The 18650-nt window shown below is 41.1% G+C and overlaps 1 protein-coding gene across 2 annotated transcripts in view; it reads right to left on the reverse strand.

The window, feature by feature from the left end:
* Positions 1-18650, reverse strand: part of SLC9A9 (solute carrier family 9 member A9) — a 510438-nt gene that overhangs the window by 257386 nt on the left and 234402 nt on the right. For both annotated transcript variants that reach the window (XM_046685210.1, XM_046685217.1), the window contains exons 7-8: positions 18136-18274; positions 13396-13501 (exon numbers count right to left, since the gene is read on the reverse strand). In XM_046685210.1, the coding sequence (XP_046541166.1) occupies positions 13396-13501; positions 18136-18274 (245 nt within the window). The remainder of the gene's footprint in view (positions 1-13395; positions 13502-18135; positions 18275-18650) is intronic.

An 18650-nucleotide genomic window follows, 5' to 3' on the forward strand; every position in this document is an offset into this window, starting at 1 on the left:
GGTCTGTCTTGCCTGTTCTTGTCACTCCCAGGTTGTGCTTAATTTACAGCTTATCCTTCTGTCCTCCCTATACGTCAGAAGCCACTTGTCCCCATCTAGAAGCTCAACTGTGGCCCAAGAATCTGCGTTGGGCAAGAGAGATTTTGGCATCTACCCAATGCCTCCTGGATGTTAATATACGTCCAAATCACCTGGGAATCTGTTAAAATGCTGATTCTGCTCCAGGGGGTTTGAGGTGGAGCCCAAGATTCTGCAATTATACTACCAGGGGATATCAAGGCCGCTGGTCCCAGGATGACGCTTTGAGAAGCAAGTCTCTGACCCACACTTTGGTACTCAGTATCAACTCATCCTTGCTATGGCTTGGTCTTTACCTTGTATGTTCCTACAAAGAGACTGTTGCCTTATTCTTGCCTCTTTAGCATCTTGGGACAATTAGAAGACAGCTCTAAAAGAACAATGCAATTTTTGTTTCCTTTTTTTCTTGGCTTTATAATGTCTTTTGCTAACTATAAAAAAATGCCTTAAAATTACATTTTCGTGCTTTATTCTCCATTTTTCTTTTTGTTACTTTCCAGAATTAACATGAAGATCCCATGAAGTAATTTTAGTTACATGGGGCAATTATCTATCAAGGACATTTGAGGAGTTTAAAAATTTTTTCTTTATTTTTAAATTATTTATTTTTAATCACAGCCATACTAGAATGTGAAAGAAATTACTTACATGAGATAAAATTGATGATATATTTCACTATCAAATAGTTCAATAAATTCTTTCCCCTTCCAGAAAAAGAAAGGAAACAAATCATATCCTTTGATCGCAATGTTATAATATTGGAAATTAACAAAAAGGATAGATACATAAAAGTATCCATCAGGAATTCTTAAATGTATTCTTCTAAATAAAATTGGAATTGAAGGGGAAATCAAATTTGAAATTTTAGCTTATGCAGAAATAAATAACAATAGTTGTATAGTACATTCCTTATCAAAACCAATGGGATAAAACCAAAGGATTATTCTGAGGAAAGTTTATAGTCTTACATGCATTCTATTGGGGGGGGGGAAGGAAAATAAATGATAAAAAAGAAAAAAGAAAAAGAAAAGAAATGGACTACTTGCCTCAAGAAACTAGACACGAGACATAAAAATGGATCCAGAGAAAGAATTAAAATCTTAATAAAGAAAAATGAAAAAAAAAACAGCCAAAGAGAATACATGAAAAAAAAAAAAAAGATTTGGTCAGTAAAATTAAAAGTCGTAAAATAATAGCGTGGTCCATGCCTGCCAGGTCTCCCTCCTTCCCAGGCAGCCATTCTCCAGCAGTGGCTGAAGATATAAAATGGGTGATGTTGCTGAGACTCGGTTTTCTCATTTGGAGAGCACCCACCTGTCTCGCAGGTCTGTGCTGAGTATAAAGTAATAGGATGGATATTAAAATGCTTTATAAACTTAATACTAATAAGTCAGTAAATCTAAGATTTTGCTATAATTCCTAGAAGTAAATGAAAGGAAGAAGGCACGAAAAGAAGAAATAAAGAAGCTCATTCCATGGGAAAATACAACAACATTTCTTATTTAACAATTTTCTAGAGGAAGAAACATGAAGCATCTAGTACGGGTCTCGCATATTCTACGCCTTTAATCATTGCTGCCTTCCCTTCCACATTAACTCTTGCATCAAGGAAAAGAGGTGAAAATGTGCTCCTTGCTGGTAGTAATCCAAACTTAGACAATACTCAGTAATATTACAGTTAAGGTATCAGATTTCTGCAAGTTAGCTTGGGTATCTTCTATTCATCCACTCAAAGGCTATTTATCGGCTGAGGTCATTTAATAAACAAAGCACCAGTTGTGGTGATGAGGAACACAGGATGAATAAATCCGGTCCTAGACCTCAAGCAGCTTTATTTCCTAACAGAGACAACATGTACACAAAGACATATAACAGCAGGTAGAAGGTGACAAGAAAATAGGAATCCTGATGGGGAGTGATTTCGGGCTGGGGAAGGTGGGGGAGAGGAGGGGAAAGTTTTCCTAAAGGACATAGGGGCATTTGTGTCTTGAAAGATGAGAAGAATTTGGGGATGCAGAGTCAGGGTTTGGGAATTCAATGTGAGCACGAGGAGAGAGGCAGGAGACTGCAGGGCATGTATGAAAAGCATGCATTTTACAGCACGCTTTGGGTTTTAATCCATTAGAGGTTAGGGAATAAATACACATTGAATTCATTAGTTACAACTTTTCTAAATACAAAACTTAACAGAAGAAACAACCAATACACTCTATGCTTAAAACGGTGATACTAACTATTACAAGTACGAAAGTACTTATCTTTGTTTTCTTAGTCCTAGTATTCATAAAAATTAGAAGTACAAAACATCTACTATGTCTATCGTCTGCTGGCAAAATATTACTTCATTTTCTTTCCCAACAAAAGTAAAATCTGATTATTCTTTTTCTGTCTCTGCTGGAAAAACAAGTGCTCATTAAATGCACCTACTATGTTACATGTCTAAGATCTTAAATTCAAGTTGTATTCATGGGGTCCCGCTGCAATGATGAATGGAACTAAGTATGTACATTGGGTCTGCAGAAAGTGGAGCCTGCTCAAAAATATCTGTGACCTAAAATAAATAAGGAGCTCTGAAAGAAATCAAGAGGTGGCCCAGAGAAAATAATAATAGGAGTTTCTGACTCATGTGTGTATACAAGATTGCCTTTCACTGTTCGCACAGTGAGATTTCAATGGTGGGCAAGGTCCCCCAGGGCTGGCAGCAGGGACTCATTTATGCAATATTGAGCAAGAACTACAACCAACACTTTATGACACTAGCTAAAAGAGCTGTTTGAGAAACCACAAAGATGTACACAGTGAAATTCAAATTAATTGGCAAGCAAAGAAACTTAGGAAACAGCACGAGGAGGTCCATAATTCTTTGGGAAAAATAATGATTCTGCTGGCAAGCAAATTCTTTGCAGAGAGATCAATTTTCAGAGGACAATTAACTCTTTTCGGTTACCAGAGTTCTCCTTGATTTGGTTTACACCGTTCTCCTTGATTCCCACTTCTGGATCCTCTCAGAGAGCATTAGTGCTACTAAATATTGTATATGTGTATGTACAAACATGTGCCTACGTGATCGAAGTTCAACGTGTGGTTGTAAATTATATAAGGAAAAATGTCCTGTCCTGGGAGTCAGGAGACCTGGGATCCCTCGGTCATAGTTCAGAAAATTAACTAGCTGGATGATTTGTACAAATTAAATTCATTGCCCAGTCTATAGTTTTCTTCTCCATGAATTAAAGAAGATGATCTGCATTAGTGCTCTTCAAATTGGGGTATACAAGAAACCACGCTGAGGGTAGAAGAAAACATAAGAACTCCATAATATTTAGTTAGAATTTTTGTGTATTCTAACATACGTAAGTACCCTTGTGGGCAAAAAACTACACTTGTGTGCAGTTGGTGCAGGATAAATCTATTTTATTTTATTTTTTGCCAATAAAGATCAAAAAACTCTGGCAAACACTGCTCCAGATGACCTGTAAGCACCTTCCAGTTTTAAGTGTCTGTGACCTGAACGGTTCAGTGTTCGCGTTTGCTTCAAGGTCTGCATAAACAGGAGTGAAGAATTACAGCCTCACGTTGGTGTTGACTTCCTTTCAACTAGATTACCCAGAATCTCCCTCTTGACCTACAGCTCCTCAACGGCTGGGTCTGCCACCTCCCTCTTTGTGTTGCCCTCAACCCCATAAAAGTGCCCAGCAGACATAAGGCGCTCAAATGCAGGTTTGCCAAAGGAACGACTCTCTATTTCTGGAAATATTTATCTTCTTAGAAAAGAGAATGCAGGAGAAATTAGTTTTTGATCCTCACGTACAAATAGATGTTTATCTGGATTTATGAGTGGCAGGGTCCATTTTCTTTCAACATTTAAATTTTCTGATCCAAACCTATTGTCACCTACAGTCTCTGCTTCTGATAAGATTATTCAGTAGTTCTTTTCTCATTAAAAGTTGATGAAGCCTTCAGATACAGATGCTGAAAAATAAATGTCTGTCACATGGAGCATGATTCTCTTTGACATTAAGTGTAGACTTGAGGGGTTTCTAAGACTGGTGAATATTGCATTTTTGGACAGGAAATATTGATTATATCATCAGAACACAGAAAGAGAGTGAGAAAGAAAAAAAATGTGTCTTGCTCTCAGACAGTATTCTGAGGGGTTTTAAAGCTGACAGGTTATTTTTCCATGCCACACTTTTATTTATTTTTGATCTAGTAAAGACAGACATTTCTGACAGGTTTCCTACCGCCACCGCTGAACGTGAACCTGGAACTGAGAAGTCAAAGATTTAACGAAATGGAAAACTCCTTCAGGGAATACGAAAGATTCCAAGATTCCAAAGAATACAATTACTGTCTAGCTCACCATATTTGGCAACTCCACAGTTGGCAGATTCCTCATGAGTCTGTGGAATTTAAGCACATCAATACAGAAAACCGGACGGATCTATGATCGTATTTCTGGTTTCTACAACGCAGTGTAGGCACGCGTGTAGGAGTTGCTTCATATCTATGTTGCAAGGTTTAGAAACTTCCCTTGAAAACAAAAATCTCCTTCATAATGTAGTAGTGGGTATTTATGTAAATGAACTTGAGGTCTGGAGAAGAAAAAAAAAATGCTGTTTTGCTTAGATCACTGGTGTTGCACCTCAAATGTTGGTGCTAGTCAGGCTGACCGCCTCGCCCTTGTCTCTTTGCAGTTTTCATTTCCTTGGAGTGGGCAAACACATTTAGAGCAGTATCACCCATATCTCTAATCAGTAACATCTCCCCAGATGTCCATGTCCAATTGCCCACTATACTTTTCCACGTGGAGGTTCCACAATGTGCAGAAGCCAGACAGTCCTTGAGTGAACTAATGTTTGTGCCTCCTTCCTACTACAAGTATTCATTCACTTAGATTCCCCATTTTGGTGAAACGAACCATTGGTCCAGTTGATATAGGAAGCTGGGAATTATCTTCAACTCCTCTTTCTCAGAACTTCACCTACACGTTAACTGTTTGTGCCATCTGTCTTCTGACAAGTTTCTACATGCCTGGGCAGAATATGGGTTCTTGAGAAAGAAAGAACTTTCTGTTTTTTCCCTCTGCCTTCTGGCACCATGAGGAGATGTTAAATAATGACTGAAAACATTTCCAGTGAAGAAAGGAGGGATAAATTTGTCCACTACTCAAGTTACATGCAAAAGGTTGTTTGAATATTGAAATGATGAGTTATTTGGTTCAAGAAAGTGCAGGTGTGAGTTAATGAGTCATTATGCAAGGAGCTGTACTTTCCACCTGTGTTTACTGGATGCCATCGTTGCGTGTTTGCACTTGGTGCACTCTGTTCGTTAACTAATCCTCCTGAGAATTGTGGGTGCCTATTACTACAGCCTAATATTTTGAGCCTCTGGATTTTATTTTTGGCTTGGAAAACACTCAATGCACCTCATTTGTTGGTGCATTATTGGCTAATTAAGTTGGATTCACATGGCCTGTCCGTATGAAAGCAAGAGCAGTTTTAAGCTAAGAGATGTCAGCTAATGAGATGTACTTAGAAGCTGAAACTGGCCAGATTTGTTTTGAGAAACAATCCCAACTAAGTCCCCTCCTGGTGATTTGTTTTATTTACTGAGATCTAAAAATATATTCCCATCCAAGCATGCAATGCATCAGTGGCAAGCCAAATGGAACACATTCACCTCTGAGCTAAAAGACTTCTTAAGAGTTTCAGACAATTTTTGCCAAGCTGAGAGATGATGGAGATGAGAAGTAATGAGCCAACTTACTTACTCATATCAAGCAAAGTCTCAACATGTCCAGTAACAGTCCTTTCATTTGGAAACCTTTCCTCCTTGCCTCTTGTAAAAATGAAAGACTTTCCCAAGTTCCCTTCTCCTGTCTACTTGCTCTACAAAAGCTTTTGAAGAACTGACCTAACAGATAAGCAGGACCAGAGCTTCCAAGTGTCAGCTTGTCCTTATCATGACAATGTAATTAGGCCCTTGTCATCTGAGACCAACAGGAGAGCAAGCCTGGGGGATGGCACTGAGATGAGCTAACTGTTAATGTTGCGCTTGATGCTTCTGTGTGCCGAGTTCTTCTTTCTTTTGGCCATCTTGGTCAATTCCTTAGTGAACAGGAGAGCATGACTTGTTTTTACCCTTCCACGTTTAAAAACTTTTTCAGAGTCTCCTACTCTCTAGAATTAGACTACAAAGCCTAATAGCATTATTTGATAATTGGGACTTTTTTTCTTTCAGATTTTTACATGTTTATTTTCTTAGATGGAAATCATTCTAAGCTGAGTAACTAGAGAGCTACACTGTTTAACATTTTGTCTGAGAACATGAGGTATGCCAGTGGCCTCCCTCCCCTCCTTCGCCTGCAATGGACATAAAATATGCCCCAGGAATCTAAAAATGGAAGCTGCCTTTATTACAGCAGCGCCTGGAAGCTGAGAAATCATTAGACATGGTGTCAATGTTGCCATTGGAAATCTTACTCTTCGGGTGTTTAATGACAGCCCCTGGAAGTTTGCTTCCGGCAAAAACCTGACCCCCAAAGTCTCAGCTGGGAAAAAGATTATAAAAATGAATTTTCAAACAACCTGTCCAGCTGTGCTTTTTGGTTATCTTTATAAACGGAAAAGCAGCTTCTATGACAGGATTCAATTCCATTAGAGATTATGCTATAAATAATACTGCTGAATTATTTTCAGTATTCAATTTAAAATAATGGCTCAGTAACCTAATGACTTTTAGAAAATAGGTCTCTGCATAAAGCAAATTCTCCCTGATCATAAATTAGGTATGCATGTGTAGCAGGTACCTCACAGACAGAATATCTCAGGGTCATATATTTACTCAAAAGCCATATTCTGTACGTGTACAATGTCCTTCCACTACAAAATAATAAAATCTTTTTATCTTAGCAGTAACAAATTGAGATACCAAGCAATAGGACGACTTATTCCAATCCCTCAGCAAGTTAGCGGGAGCCAGAAACCGTAGACATACCCCTCAGTGGCTGATGTTGTAAGTAGGGCAGACACATCCGTACACATTGTCTTCTTTCTATGTTCTTGCAGCTTGTGAGGGCGCTCTGAAGTCCATTTCCATCTACACTCTCTCATCCTCTGGAAAGGCTTCCTCTCACTTGCAATTGACATTCCGCCCAGTCTTCCCAAATAAAAGTTTTCTCAAACTGCACTTGTATATTTCCAATAGCAGAGAATCAGACTTCTGGGTAATGGAAATGCCAACCTTCATTTGCATGTCTAAAAGCCACTTATTTCCATAAAACTAAGTTCCTCCATGTGACTATTGAACATTTGCAGGTGCAATTTCCAAGAGACTGAGATGAAGCGGCTGCAAATGTGGCCCTTGAAGTAAAAGATGATCAAAATAAATCGAATGATCATCATCAAATTAGTAAGAACTGAATGTGAAAGCAGAAGATGCAGTAATGAGTACCCCCCCCACACACACTGAAGTGTTCATGATGAATCTTATAAGAAGCTGAATTGAAAAGGATAATGAACACTGTGCAAACTGTCTTTGAAAGCTTGATTCTTTTTGTTTGTCTATGAGTATGCACCTGGCATGAGGTGGTCCCAAGTATCCTAGCCTAGAGGCTGTGCTGACTTTGGGTCTCTCTTCCCTTCTCATCTGTCACCAAGTTATGCAGCTTCTTTTGTTGAAATACTTTGTGGATTATTTCTTCCCTTGTACTATTTAGGTTTCTTTGTTTGCAGGCAATAAAAACTGATTCTGGCTATTGTAATCAGAAAGAAATTTATTGGAGGGAAGAGTGATAGCTCTCAGAAAGGAGGCACAAAGGCAGCTCCAGGGATCTGTGGCAGGAATAAATAGAAGGTCTCAACAGGGCTGTGCTTTGGGAAAGAACAAGTGCCAACAGTTAAACATCCTTCTGTTTCCCTCCTAAAAGGTCACAACCCAGGGAAAGAGTGTCTGGTTGACCTAGTTTGGATGTCCCTATTTTCTTTGGTGGGGGAGGGTGGGACACCTTGATTAACAAGACAGTATCTGACGGAGAAGGAGCAGTTCCCTAAGTAACATGATGCCATCACCAGTGAAAGTGCCCAAACCAACATCTGTCCACCATACGAATCCTGACTGGGCTTTTGTCTCCTCAGGTCTACATGTTTCTATTTTAACTGAATAGTTGGGGAAATGGAGTTTCAGATTAATAAAATTTATGATATATTCTTTGGTTGATGTGTGGATCTGCTTAAGAATATCTAACCAACGGATGTATAGAATTCACAGGCATATTATTAGGCACAGAGCATTCACTACCTTATATAGCAATCTGTTATTAAGATTTTTGGAGGTTTTCCTTTTGTTGAGCTAAAATCATTCATTCTATTTATCAAAAAAATATTTATTGAGTTTCTAGGATGCTTCAGCCACCCTGCTGGTGCTGATATAGCCCTGATGGAGCCGTCAGTCTGACATAACTTCTGCCCGTCACTGCTATTTCTACACATCAGCTCTAGTTTTATATTTCAAAACTATACAGACTAAATCAAATAGCGTAGTGAAGACTAGATGCACACATACAAACAACAGCCAGTTAAACACTATAACGGAAGACGTTTTCATTCATTATAATACCACCAAATATAAAATAGCTTAAAAAGTACTTAACAAGAAATTTGTAGGTCTAATGTGAAGACAACTATAAAAATTTACTAAGGGCCATAAAAGATAACTCGAATAAATGGAGAGACATAACGTATTCCTGTGTGGGAGGACTCAACATCGTGAAAACACCACTTCTCCTCAAACTAATCTAAAAAATTAATGCAACCTCAATCATAATCCCAAAGTTATTTTCTGTTTGAAACCTACCGAAGTTATTTTCAAGTCTATCCAGAATAATAAATATGTGAGTATAGCAAAGAAGCTCTTGAAAATGGGGAAGGCGAGTGAGGGATTGGCCTACTACATATTAAAATCAACCATGAAGCTAAAATGATGAAAACAGTGAAGACCGAAAGCTCAGTGGAACAACAGAGAGCCCAGAACACACATACACATATATGCACCAATACGCATTGACATTATATTAGAAATTCATAGTAGGTTAAAGGTGAAGGGTGTTAGAATGAGTGGACAACCATCTAGGAAGAAAATCAAATCCCCACTCTACCCCACACCACATATCAAAACAAATTCAAGTTGGATTCCAATGCAAAAATAAAACAAGACAACTATTAAAAGAAAGTATACATTCATTAATAAACACTTGGGCCTTCTAGACATATTCCAATAAAATCTTGCGCTTTCTAAGGAGGAGATAAAATTAACCATGTAAAACTTGAAAATGTCTACCAAACTTTTCCCTTCCCTAAACAAAGTGGAACATATTTCATAGATAAAACCATAAGTTGGACAATATTTATAGCCTACATGACCGTCAAAATGTTAATGTTCTTAATAGATAAAGAGCTCCTAAAATTCAACGGGACAAAGATAAGCATCTCAGTAGGAAAAAAGGACAAAGGGCATAAACAGGGAGTTCGGCAAAGGAGAAACACAAATTGCCAGTGACATGTAATTAAATGCTTTCCTCAGTAAAAATATAATAAATGTAAATCAGAATGAAATGGAGCTGGATTATCAAATTAGCAGGGATGAATGAGAGGCAGGGTGGTGAAGATGTGAGTGAGCACATTCTCTCCCACATCGTTGGAAAAGTAGAAAGGGATATACATTTTCTGGAGGATAATTTGGATGAACTTTTCCAAGCCATTGAAATTTTAGCCTTCCCTTTAACCAGCATTTTATTTTTAGGCGGTTATATAAATAGAAATCCACATATCGATCTATAACGATTACCACTGCTATCATATTAATAATATTGAGAACTATAAACTGTCGAAAAGTCGGTAGAATAAATTATGGAAAGTTGATATGATATAGTACTAGGCATTAAAAAAATAATATAAAAGAATAATTTCATAAAAAACATTCACTATAAATTGTTCAATGAAAAGAGTAAGTTACTTAAAAATTTAAAAGGTATAGTTACATATATGTATGAATGTATATATTTGTGTATGTCTATGCATATAATTAGATGGACTAAGACAAATATTAACAATAGTTATTAATAGGCAGTAAGAATACAGATCATTCTAATTTTATTTCCTGTGAATCTACATTTTCTACAACGTATATGTATTACTTTGGTGGGAAGAAAAAAACGAAAAACATTTTTAAAAGATGTACTTTGTTTAAAGCAACAGAAATCCTTTTTTTCAACTGAAATCTTATGTGAAAACCCAACTCATGGAACTAATAAAAGTGATAAAGTGGGGGGTGGCAGGCCTAGAGGCCCGCTCACTTGGTGGACATCCTTGGGCACCCACTTTGGAATGTCACAGCTGAGGGAATTCTGCTGAGAACCCATAGCAAGTAAACGCCATTCCCGGGACCTACATGACGTGTTGTTCGTGAACCCACATAAGGCCCCAGGATCAGGGCTTCCCTCTACAGTTCCTCAGATACTGTTTAACAGCTCATTCTATTTGGTTCACCACGTCCATTGCCACATATCCATTTGTTAAGCACTTTTTAAAAGCTTTTCTAGATTTCCACTTTGCATTCTATTAGTTTACTTGTGGATTAGAACTAGAAGAATTTTATTATTACATGAAATACCCTTAGAAAATTATAATTTGATACCACACCCTCAGACTGTATTGAAGGTTGATATGAGAAACGCCTCCATGAAGAATGGACCTCCACCTTCCCTGAACCTATGATTAAAGACGTTGTCTATTACGGTATCAAAGACTCTTATATAAAGAAGCATGTGATATATTCCCCTAAAATTTTAGTACTAGAAAAAGGTTTGCCCATTTTTATAAATAAGTATGACTTTCTTTTATGATGCTGCATTATTCCTATATAACTCATCATGTTTCCCTTTAGGCTTTGGCTGCCAGAAAGCTCAAAGCTATATTTATTGCCAAACCGCAGGAATGAACAGCTGCCTAATTTTGCAAAAAACTCTATCCCAAAGCACTTGAGTGTTTACCCTCAACTAAATGGCCCCATGATATGCATGGCTCATGTTGTGAGTTGTCTCAAATCCAATTTGGAAATAGGTGAGGATTAAATAATAAACAAACAAACAAACAAACACATAAGTGATTTGGATGAAGTAGGCTTGTCTTTGGCAGTAGAAAACGCTCACACCTAGAGTCTGATTTGTACCAAATGCCTATCAGGCACGTTGGTTAATCTGGAGTACTGCTCTGGGGTGAGTGTGTCCCAGGGTGCAGCCATGGACATTGGGTCTTTCTGCTACTGAGGCCAACACCTGCTTTCACTCATCTCACAATGCTGGCTCCTTAGAGATGGTCTGTGTGGCATCCGACGAGGATATCAGGTTGAAAAGGGTGGCAAAAGAGCAAGGTGAATTTGCAGTTTATACATGGACCACAACCTTTAAAGTAGTTAATAAAACAAGATCTAGCTGAAATGGACCAGGTAATAGACAATTTTCACATACAGAAATGAACAATTCTCAGGCATTGGGGGTGGTGTGTGTGTGTGTGTTTGTGTGTGTGTTTATTAGAAAGTTCAACAGTAGAATAAAAACATCAGATGAGTTAAGATACTTCTTTACCTTTCCAGAAGGTCAAATAGGTAGGCTTATTATCAGCATTACTTACACAATTTTATAACATGTTATGTGCTGAAAAGGCATAGAATGTGGAGGAGAGGAAACCAGAATTTTTCGAAAGACTGATGTAAATTGTTTACCTCTGTTATTTCCTTTAAGGGTACTAGCATTCCTTTTCTCTGGAATGCATAAGCTCTTCAGCAGCCTCTCGAATAACAGGGTAAGGCACAGACACAGTGGATGTTGTGCTGGAACGATTTGGATACGAGGACCCGGGAGGGTGGACTCTGGTAACGTAGTCTTCATTATAGTGTCATAAAACCTGGCAGGCTGGCTTTCTGTATCAGCAACAGACACCTCCAAAGCCTGTGGGGAAAGCTTGGTCCCCTGGCTCAGCAGTAATTTGGGTCAGCTGCCCAGAGCAACAGGCTGTCATGACAGAAAAGGTTTGCCATGGCTTTCACAGGAGAGTCAACACCCGCCTAGGAGCAAGTGGACCAGGCAGGCTCCTGGGGCCCCAAATATCTTCCTCCTCTTGGGGCCTGCCTGATGCTCCACAGACGCAGTTTTACTCAAGGCAACAAAGCTTGGTGCCCAAGAGCCCAGGCTCTGGAATCAGACCTCCCAGTTTTCAATCCCAGCTCCACTTGCTGTTGCCTGAGCAAACTGGGCATATAGTCTCTAACTTCGAGTCTTTTTGTAAATTAATAAGAACATCCATGAAAGGCAGCTGGCTAGCATCTGGCTTATGCTACCCCTTCAGTATATGTCACCTTTTATTATTATTTAGACTTAAAGTACCACTTATCAAAATGTCAATGCCGAGGGAGGCATACCTTGTTACTAATTAACTTCAGGGGGCTTTCTCGCCACTTGAATGCCGGTTAAGATGTAGTGAGCAGCAAGGAGTCTAGGACTGAAACCTGGGCGAAGCAGGTAACTAGTCCAAAGGACAGAAATAGCTTTGACGTTTTGCCTGGAGCCACAGCGATTCTTGTACACGGATAGGCACCCAATCGTGGCAGCTATCCCAGCACAGACCTCACTGCTGCAGAAAGGCACTCTCATTGCCGAATCCAGATCACAGGCCCTTGGGACCTTAGGGACGGCCCCTGTCTCTATCAACTGTTCCACCTCAGAGGATTCTGTAGATAGAATTTCGACGGTAAAAGATATTAAACCGTAGAGCCGCTACATGAGCTCTTTGTTCGCGGGCTTGCCGTAGAGCGAATGCGAAGACTTTAAACACTGGCGTTTGTGGAGAGGCACACACTCTAGAGAGGCTGATTACATGGGTACTTGCTGTTAACACCCAAAGGGAAGCCACTACCCTCTTCTGCAAATCAGTTGTGTGTCCCTTCACATCCTGAGAAGAGACTTCCATTTGTAAAGTCATTCATCACTTCTACAAATCAGTTACTTGTGGATTTCAACACCCCATCTTGCCCAGCATGGAGAGAAGAGGAAATGGCATTTTGGAGACTTTCCATTAAGCTGTTGCGTACAGATGGATGAATTATTATTTTTTTCTCCCCAGGGTACCCAGGAGAGGCTGATTCTGACTCAAACCTATATAAGAGAGACTCCATTTCAGCTCCCGCTGGATGGTGGAGGGGTACATCTGGGGGCACACACACGTATTCACACCCCCAGTTTGCTGTGCAGAATGGAGCACTGACCTGTTAGGCCGGCAGCCTCGGCGGACAGGAAGGCACTCCAAGACAGGAGGAAGAACAGGCCTGTTTCCAGCATGGGGAACTCGCACAGTTTGGTAAATTTGGTCAAGTGACAAAGACGTGTTAAGGGAAACGACAACTGCTTTTATAGCTAAATCTCCCTCTCAGCTGAGAAAAACTAATCTGGTTGTGATAGTTTTAGAATCAGAGAACTGATTTTCAGACTTGACTGGGAGGATGTCCCGCTCCCCAGGACGACACCGAAGGCCAGCAGGACTTCCCTGCTTCACTGGGGGCAGAATACTCCGGGACAAATGCAAACCTGTGTTCAGACAAAAAAGGTGTCAGCCAGCTGAGGGTACAAAGCCTCTTGAATTTGGCCTTGGCCATTGGGGTGGGCCTCTCAGGAGACTGCAGCAGATCTGAGGAGACAAAGCCCCAGAGAGTGGCGGGGTGAGATGCTGCAAGTGTGTCAGCACCGAGGGAGGCCACTGTTCCTTGGGGAGTGCTAGTCTGTGGAGAGGCCACCTTGAAGACTCTTCTCTCTTGGGGGTGGAAATGGGTCAGGAGGAACACTTAACGTTCAGTGATAGGGGAGTGGCTCATGCCCTCTTAGAATAAGTAGGATGGAGGAGACGGTGTATTATTTCTAGGTCAGACAGGAAACCCTTTGGCAGGCAATGGCTCATTTTGGCTGGGATGACACTTGGTCAATAGCCTATGAGTTGCAAATAGAACAAAGGCATAGTGATGCAAGTCACGCAGAGAACGGGTGAGGGGGAGATGGTTAGGAGTGTGTGAACGATGGGAAAGGGTTACATTGCAACTGAATCCACAGGAAGGAGACGGTATGTTGCATTTTTATGCTTCTAGAAAAAAATCTAAAGATTCCATATTAAGAGACAGTTAGCAGCAGGGCAGGGAAGCAAAAAGCATGACCCCTGTGGCAGAAGATCCAGGGCCAAATCTTGGCTTTACCAGTCACTGGCTGTGTGATTTCTGAGCAATACGTTAACCTCTCTTGGCCTCATTTCCATCCTATGTGAACTGACAATGAGAATAATACCTACCCACACAAGCGTGGAGAGTAAAATGAGATGAAGCATATTAAAAATGTTTTGTAAAGTCTTAGAAAGCCAGGGACTGGCCCGGTGGCGCCGCAGTTAAGTGCACATGTTCCACTTCTCAGCGGCCCGGGGTTCGTCAGTTCAGATCCCGGGTGCGGACATGGCACTGCTTGGCACGCCATGCTGTGGTAGGCATCCCACATATAAAGTAGAGGAAGATGGGCACAGATGTTAGCTCAGGGCAAGGTTTCCTCAGCAAAAAGAGGAGGATTGGCAGTAGTTAGCTCAGGGATAATCCTCCTCCTCCTCAAAAAAAAAAGTCTTAGAAGGCCAAATGCCAGGAAGAGGCAGAATAATGTCATGGTTGGGAGTATGGTCTCTGGAAGCCAACTCCATCTGGGTTTACATTCACTGTATCAGCTTGGACATGTCCCTTGACCACTCTGTGCTTTGGTTTCCTGTCTGAAATTGGGGATAATAATGCACCCTGCCTCTTAGGTGCATAAACCAGTTACTATGTGTTAAGCACGCAGCAGGGGGCCTGGTATGCAATAAGGGAGATGTAAGTTTTTTACCAGTGTGATTTAAATTAATTTGTTTTGTAAAACATCTTTCCTGGAAATGGATTCAGTAAGGATCTGGAAGCAATTCTTTATCTGGAAGAAAACATGGGCTGCCCTTTGACCCTTTTCAGCATCCCCTCTTATCACTCGGAGGCAGGCTTTGTTTCTAGCGGGGTATCTTCCCCTGAATTCCCTCCACTAGTTTGTCGCAGGAAAGGCTCAGGTCAATTTGAGTAATGGAATATCAAGAAGCATAGGGCATTCTTTTCTGTCAAACTCCAGAAAGTAGTTCAGTCGAGCCCAAGCTTGTCTAGAGCCCAAGGGCCTCTACCCTAAGGAGCCTTTGCCTCATCACGAACAAGGTATGGAGGTTATTACGATGGAGGGAATGACTGTGTGTCTGTCTCCTTCACAGTCTGAGAACCAAGGCCATCAGGCACTGTATGAGCCGTCCTGCCCCTGGGACTGAGCCCTCTTCTCTTCCATCTCTCCGCTTTCTCCCAGATCTGATCCAATCTCATGTCAGGTTTCCAATCTCCAGGAATTAGCCCTTCCCTTATCAACATGCTTACTCCTGTGTCCATCATTTCCCTTCACATCAGGCAGAGAGGAGTTTCCATTTCAGCTCTTCCATCTAGTGCAGGTTCTGAAGCCAAAAATCCTGGGTTTAAAGCCTGGCCCTGAAATGTTCCAGCTGTGTGGTCTTAGACAAGTTGTGTAAACTTCATGTGTCAGTTTCTCAGCTGTAAAACTGGGATAAGAACAGTGTCTCCCTCCCAGGGTTCTCATAAAAGCCATCTGAGATAGTCCACACAAAACACTATAGACGACAGCTGGCACATGGTAAAGTTCTCAATAAATTTCAGATGATATTTTTATTACTGTGTTCATTATTACTGATCCGTGACCCAGAGTGAGCTACTTAACCTCCCTGAGCCTCAGTTTCCTCCCCTCACGTGTAAAGTGAGGATAATAATAATTTTTCTTATAGGGTTGATTCACAGGGGGAGATATATATAAAGGCCCTGGAACATGTTAGACATTCACTAAACGTTGCTATCATCATTGCCCTTACCCTACTCTAAAGAACACAGACCACCATCATAATACCACTCAATAAGTAAGAGGCAATAGGGATTCACACCCAAGAGTGTGGTCTGTTTCTTGGTTTCACTCCCTGGATTTGAATCTTGGCTCTGCTTCTTACGAACTGCGTGGCCTTGGGTAATAACTTACGCTTTCTAAGCTTCAGCATCCAATAAAAATAGTGTCTGTGTGATGTGATCATTGTGAGGTGAATGAGGGGTAGTATGCAAAACAAACAGCAGGAGCCCTGACATATTATAAGTACTGGGTAGATTATTAATCATACTTTGTGAGAAATCAGCCCCATCTTTTCTGATTGACTTTATTTTTGTCGCTGGATTGACATTCTCCAGGGTTTCCAGGACAGAACTGGGGAGTGGCCTTTGATTCTCTCCTCTTCTTGATCTCTCATAACCAACCAATCATTAAGTCCTAGAGATTCTTCTAAGCATTGGTCTCCTGCCTGATATCCCCTCACAGCTCATCAGCTCAGTTTCCCTTGACTCTAGCCCTCTTGCCAGTCTTCCTATGTACCAGTTCCTCATTTTATGTCTTTACGAACAGGATTTTCAATGTGTTATTCTCCTGAACAGAAACCTTCAGTAGCTAATTGTAGACTATAGAAAGAAGCTCAGACTCCTCTGAATAACACTCCAAGATACTCCTCAAGCTGACTCCAACCCACCTGAGTCACCTCATCTTCCATTGCTCACCAGCCCGAGCTCTCTGGTCCTCTCAGGCACACCTGCCATGTACCACATCAGCCCCACCCCCGCACCTCCATGAATGCTGGTCTTCTGCTGAATCACTCATTGCATAGCCTTTGCCTACATCCTATCTGTCTTTCTGGCCAAACCCAAGTCCCTCTCTGCACGTAAATATTGCTTTTCAAATTGTTTTCCAAAAGCACGAAGTTGGCCAAGAGTTGACTGGACTGTTCCAGACACAATGGACTCATCCTCATTTGAATTTTTAGAGTCTTAATAAGTTGGCTGTGGCTTTGGTGCTCACATTCTATTCAACTCTTATTGTAGAGCTTGTCTTTCCAAGCTTGCACTAAGTGAAGGCAGGATGCATGTTTTATTCATCTTCTGATTTGTCTTAGAAACCTTTAGTAGAACCTAGCCTTTTAGCGGCTGCTCAGTGAATCTTTGGGCCAGTCCCCACGGAAAAACATTCCAACATTTTGCCTTCTTTGCCAGGGCCCTGACCCCATTTGCACCCTTACTCCTTCTCTTTTCCCCCAAGGTCTTTGGTCCTCGATCCTTTGCTCTGCCTCTTCTCTGTGGTTTCCATAAATCCCTCACTCTTGACATTAGCCTTCTGGCTTTCCTCCTCAACTCTGACCTACTTTTTCCCCATCCAACTGCTGTGAGTGAACAGCCCACCAGACCAGCTTCATTACCTGGCTCAAATTCTTGAGGAATTCTATCCATCCTCCAACCCCTCTACTGCAAAAGAGGAAACAAGATGACACAATTGCCCAGATATGGCAAACATGTCATTTCTGCACTGCTTGCAGACCTCCTTCCATAAAATATTTATGGATTCTTGTGTAAACTCACAGTCATCTTTGGCTTGGCCAACCCTGTGAGCTAGTTATTGACACAAGCTTGAAAAGGAGGAAAAGACTACCCAGTTTATCACTTCCAGTCAACCCTGTGTTGTTCTTGACCTTGGATCTTTGGTTCTTCCTCTTGACTCTAATACAACCAATCCTGATGCCCCCCTCCACCTATTTTCCTAGGAGGTAATTTTTTTAGACTATTGATATCTTAGGATCAGATAGCATCAGTAGTGCTAGAACTGGCCTTGGACAGGAAAAGAACCTGGGGCCCTCTGCCATTGCTACCAATCTATGCCTTGAGGGTGACTCAGAACTAAGATGGCCCCAGTGGTGCTGTGTCACACTTGAACTAGGCTATCTAGCCATTTCTTGACCTGAAGGTTGTCCATCCTGAGAAGCATTCCAGGGACATTGACTGCTCTTAGCAGTCCCCAGCTTTCTGCACACACACAAAGGATATCAGTGCTGTGACCACAGCATATGCAGACCCCATTGCAAATGAGCCAGCGAAGATCCCCAGGAAATTCCCCACCGACTGGAAGAATGCTGCAGCATCAAATGCATTCGGATTCTCCTTGGGACTGTAAATGGATATAGAACTGAAAAGAGAAGAGGGTAAAGGTTAGTCAGTGGCTGCCATCTTATGGCCCAAATACCAGAAGTCAGAATTCAGTACCCACTTTTGGGAAGGGCACCTTTTCCTACAAGGTTAGGTGCTGGTTGGAAGAGTTCGGGGGGACAGATGAGGACAGAAAGAGGTGGAGGAAGCAGAAATCTTTCCCCTTCCTTACAGCCCAGCCCCATGGTATCCATATATTGCTGCCAGTCAGTAAACATTTTTATCTTGGAAGGGTCGTAAAGAATATTGTTTCTGAGCAAACTAGGCATTAAAACATGGTAGGTGTATAAGGAATCTGCTGAGGAGATAGATAACTGTGAATTATTTAGTGGCCATATGTCTTCAGCGCTGTTATA

This window comes from Equus quagga, chromosome 1 (genome assembly GCF_021613505.1).
Source record: "Equus quagga isolate Etosha38 chromosome 1, UCLA_HA_Equagga_1.0, whole genome shotgun sequence".
NCBI classification, from domain to species: Eukaryota; Metazoa; Chordata; class Mammalia; order Perissodactyla; family Equidae; genus Equus; species Equus quagga.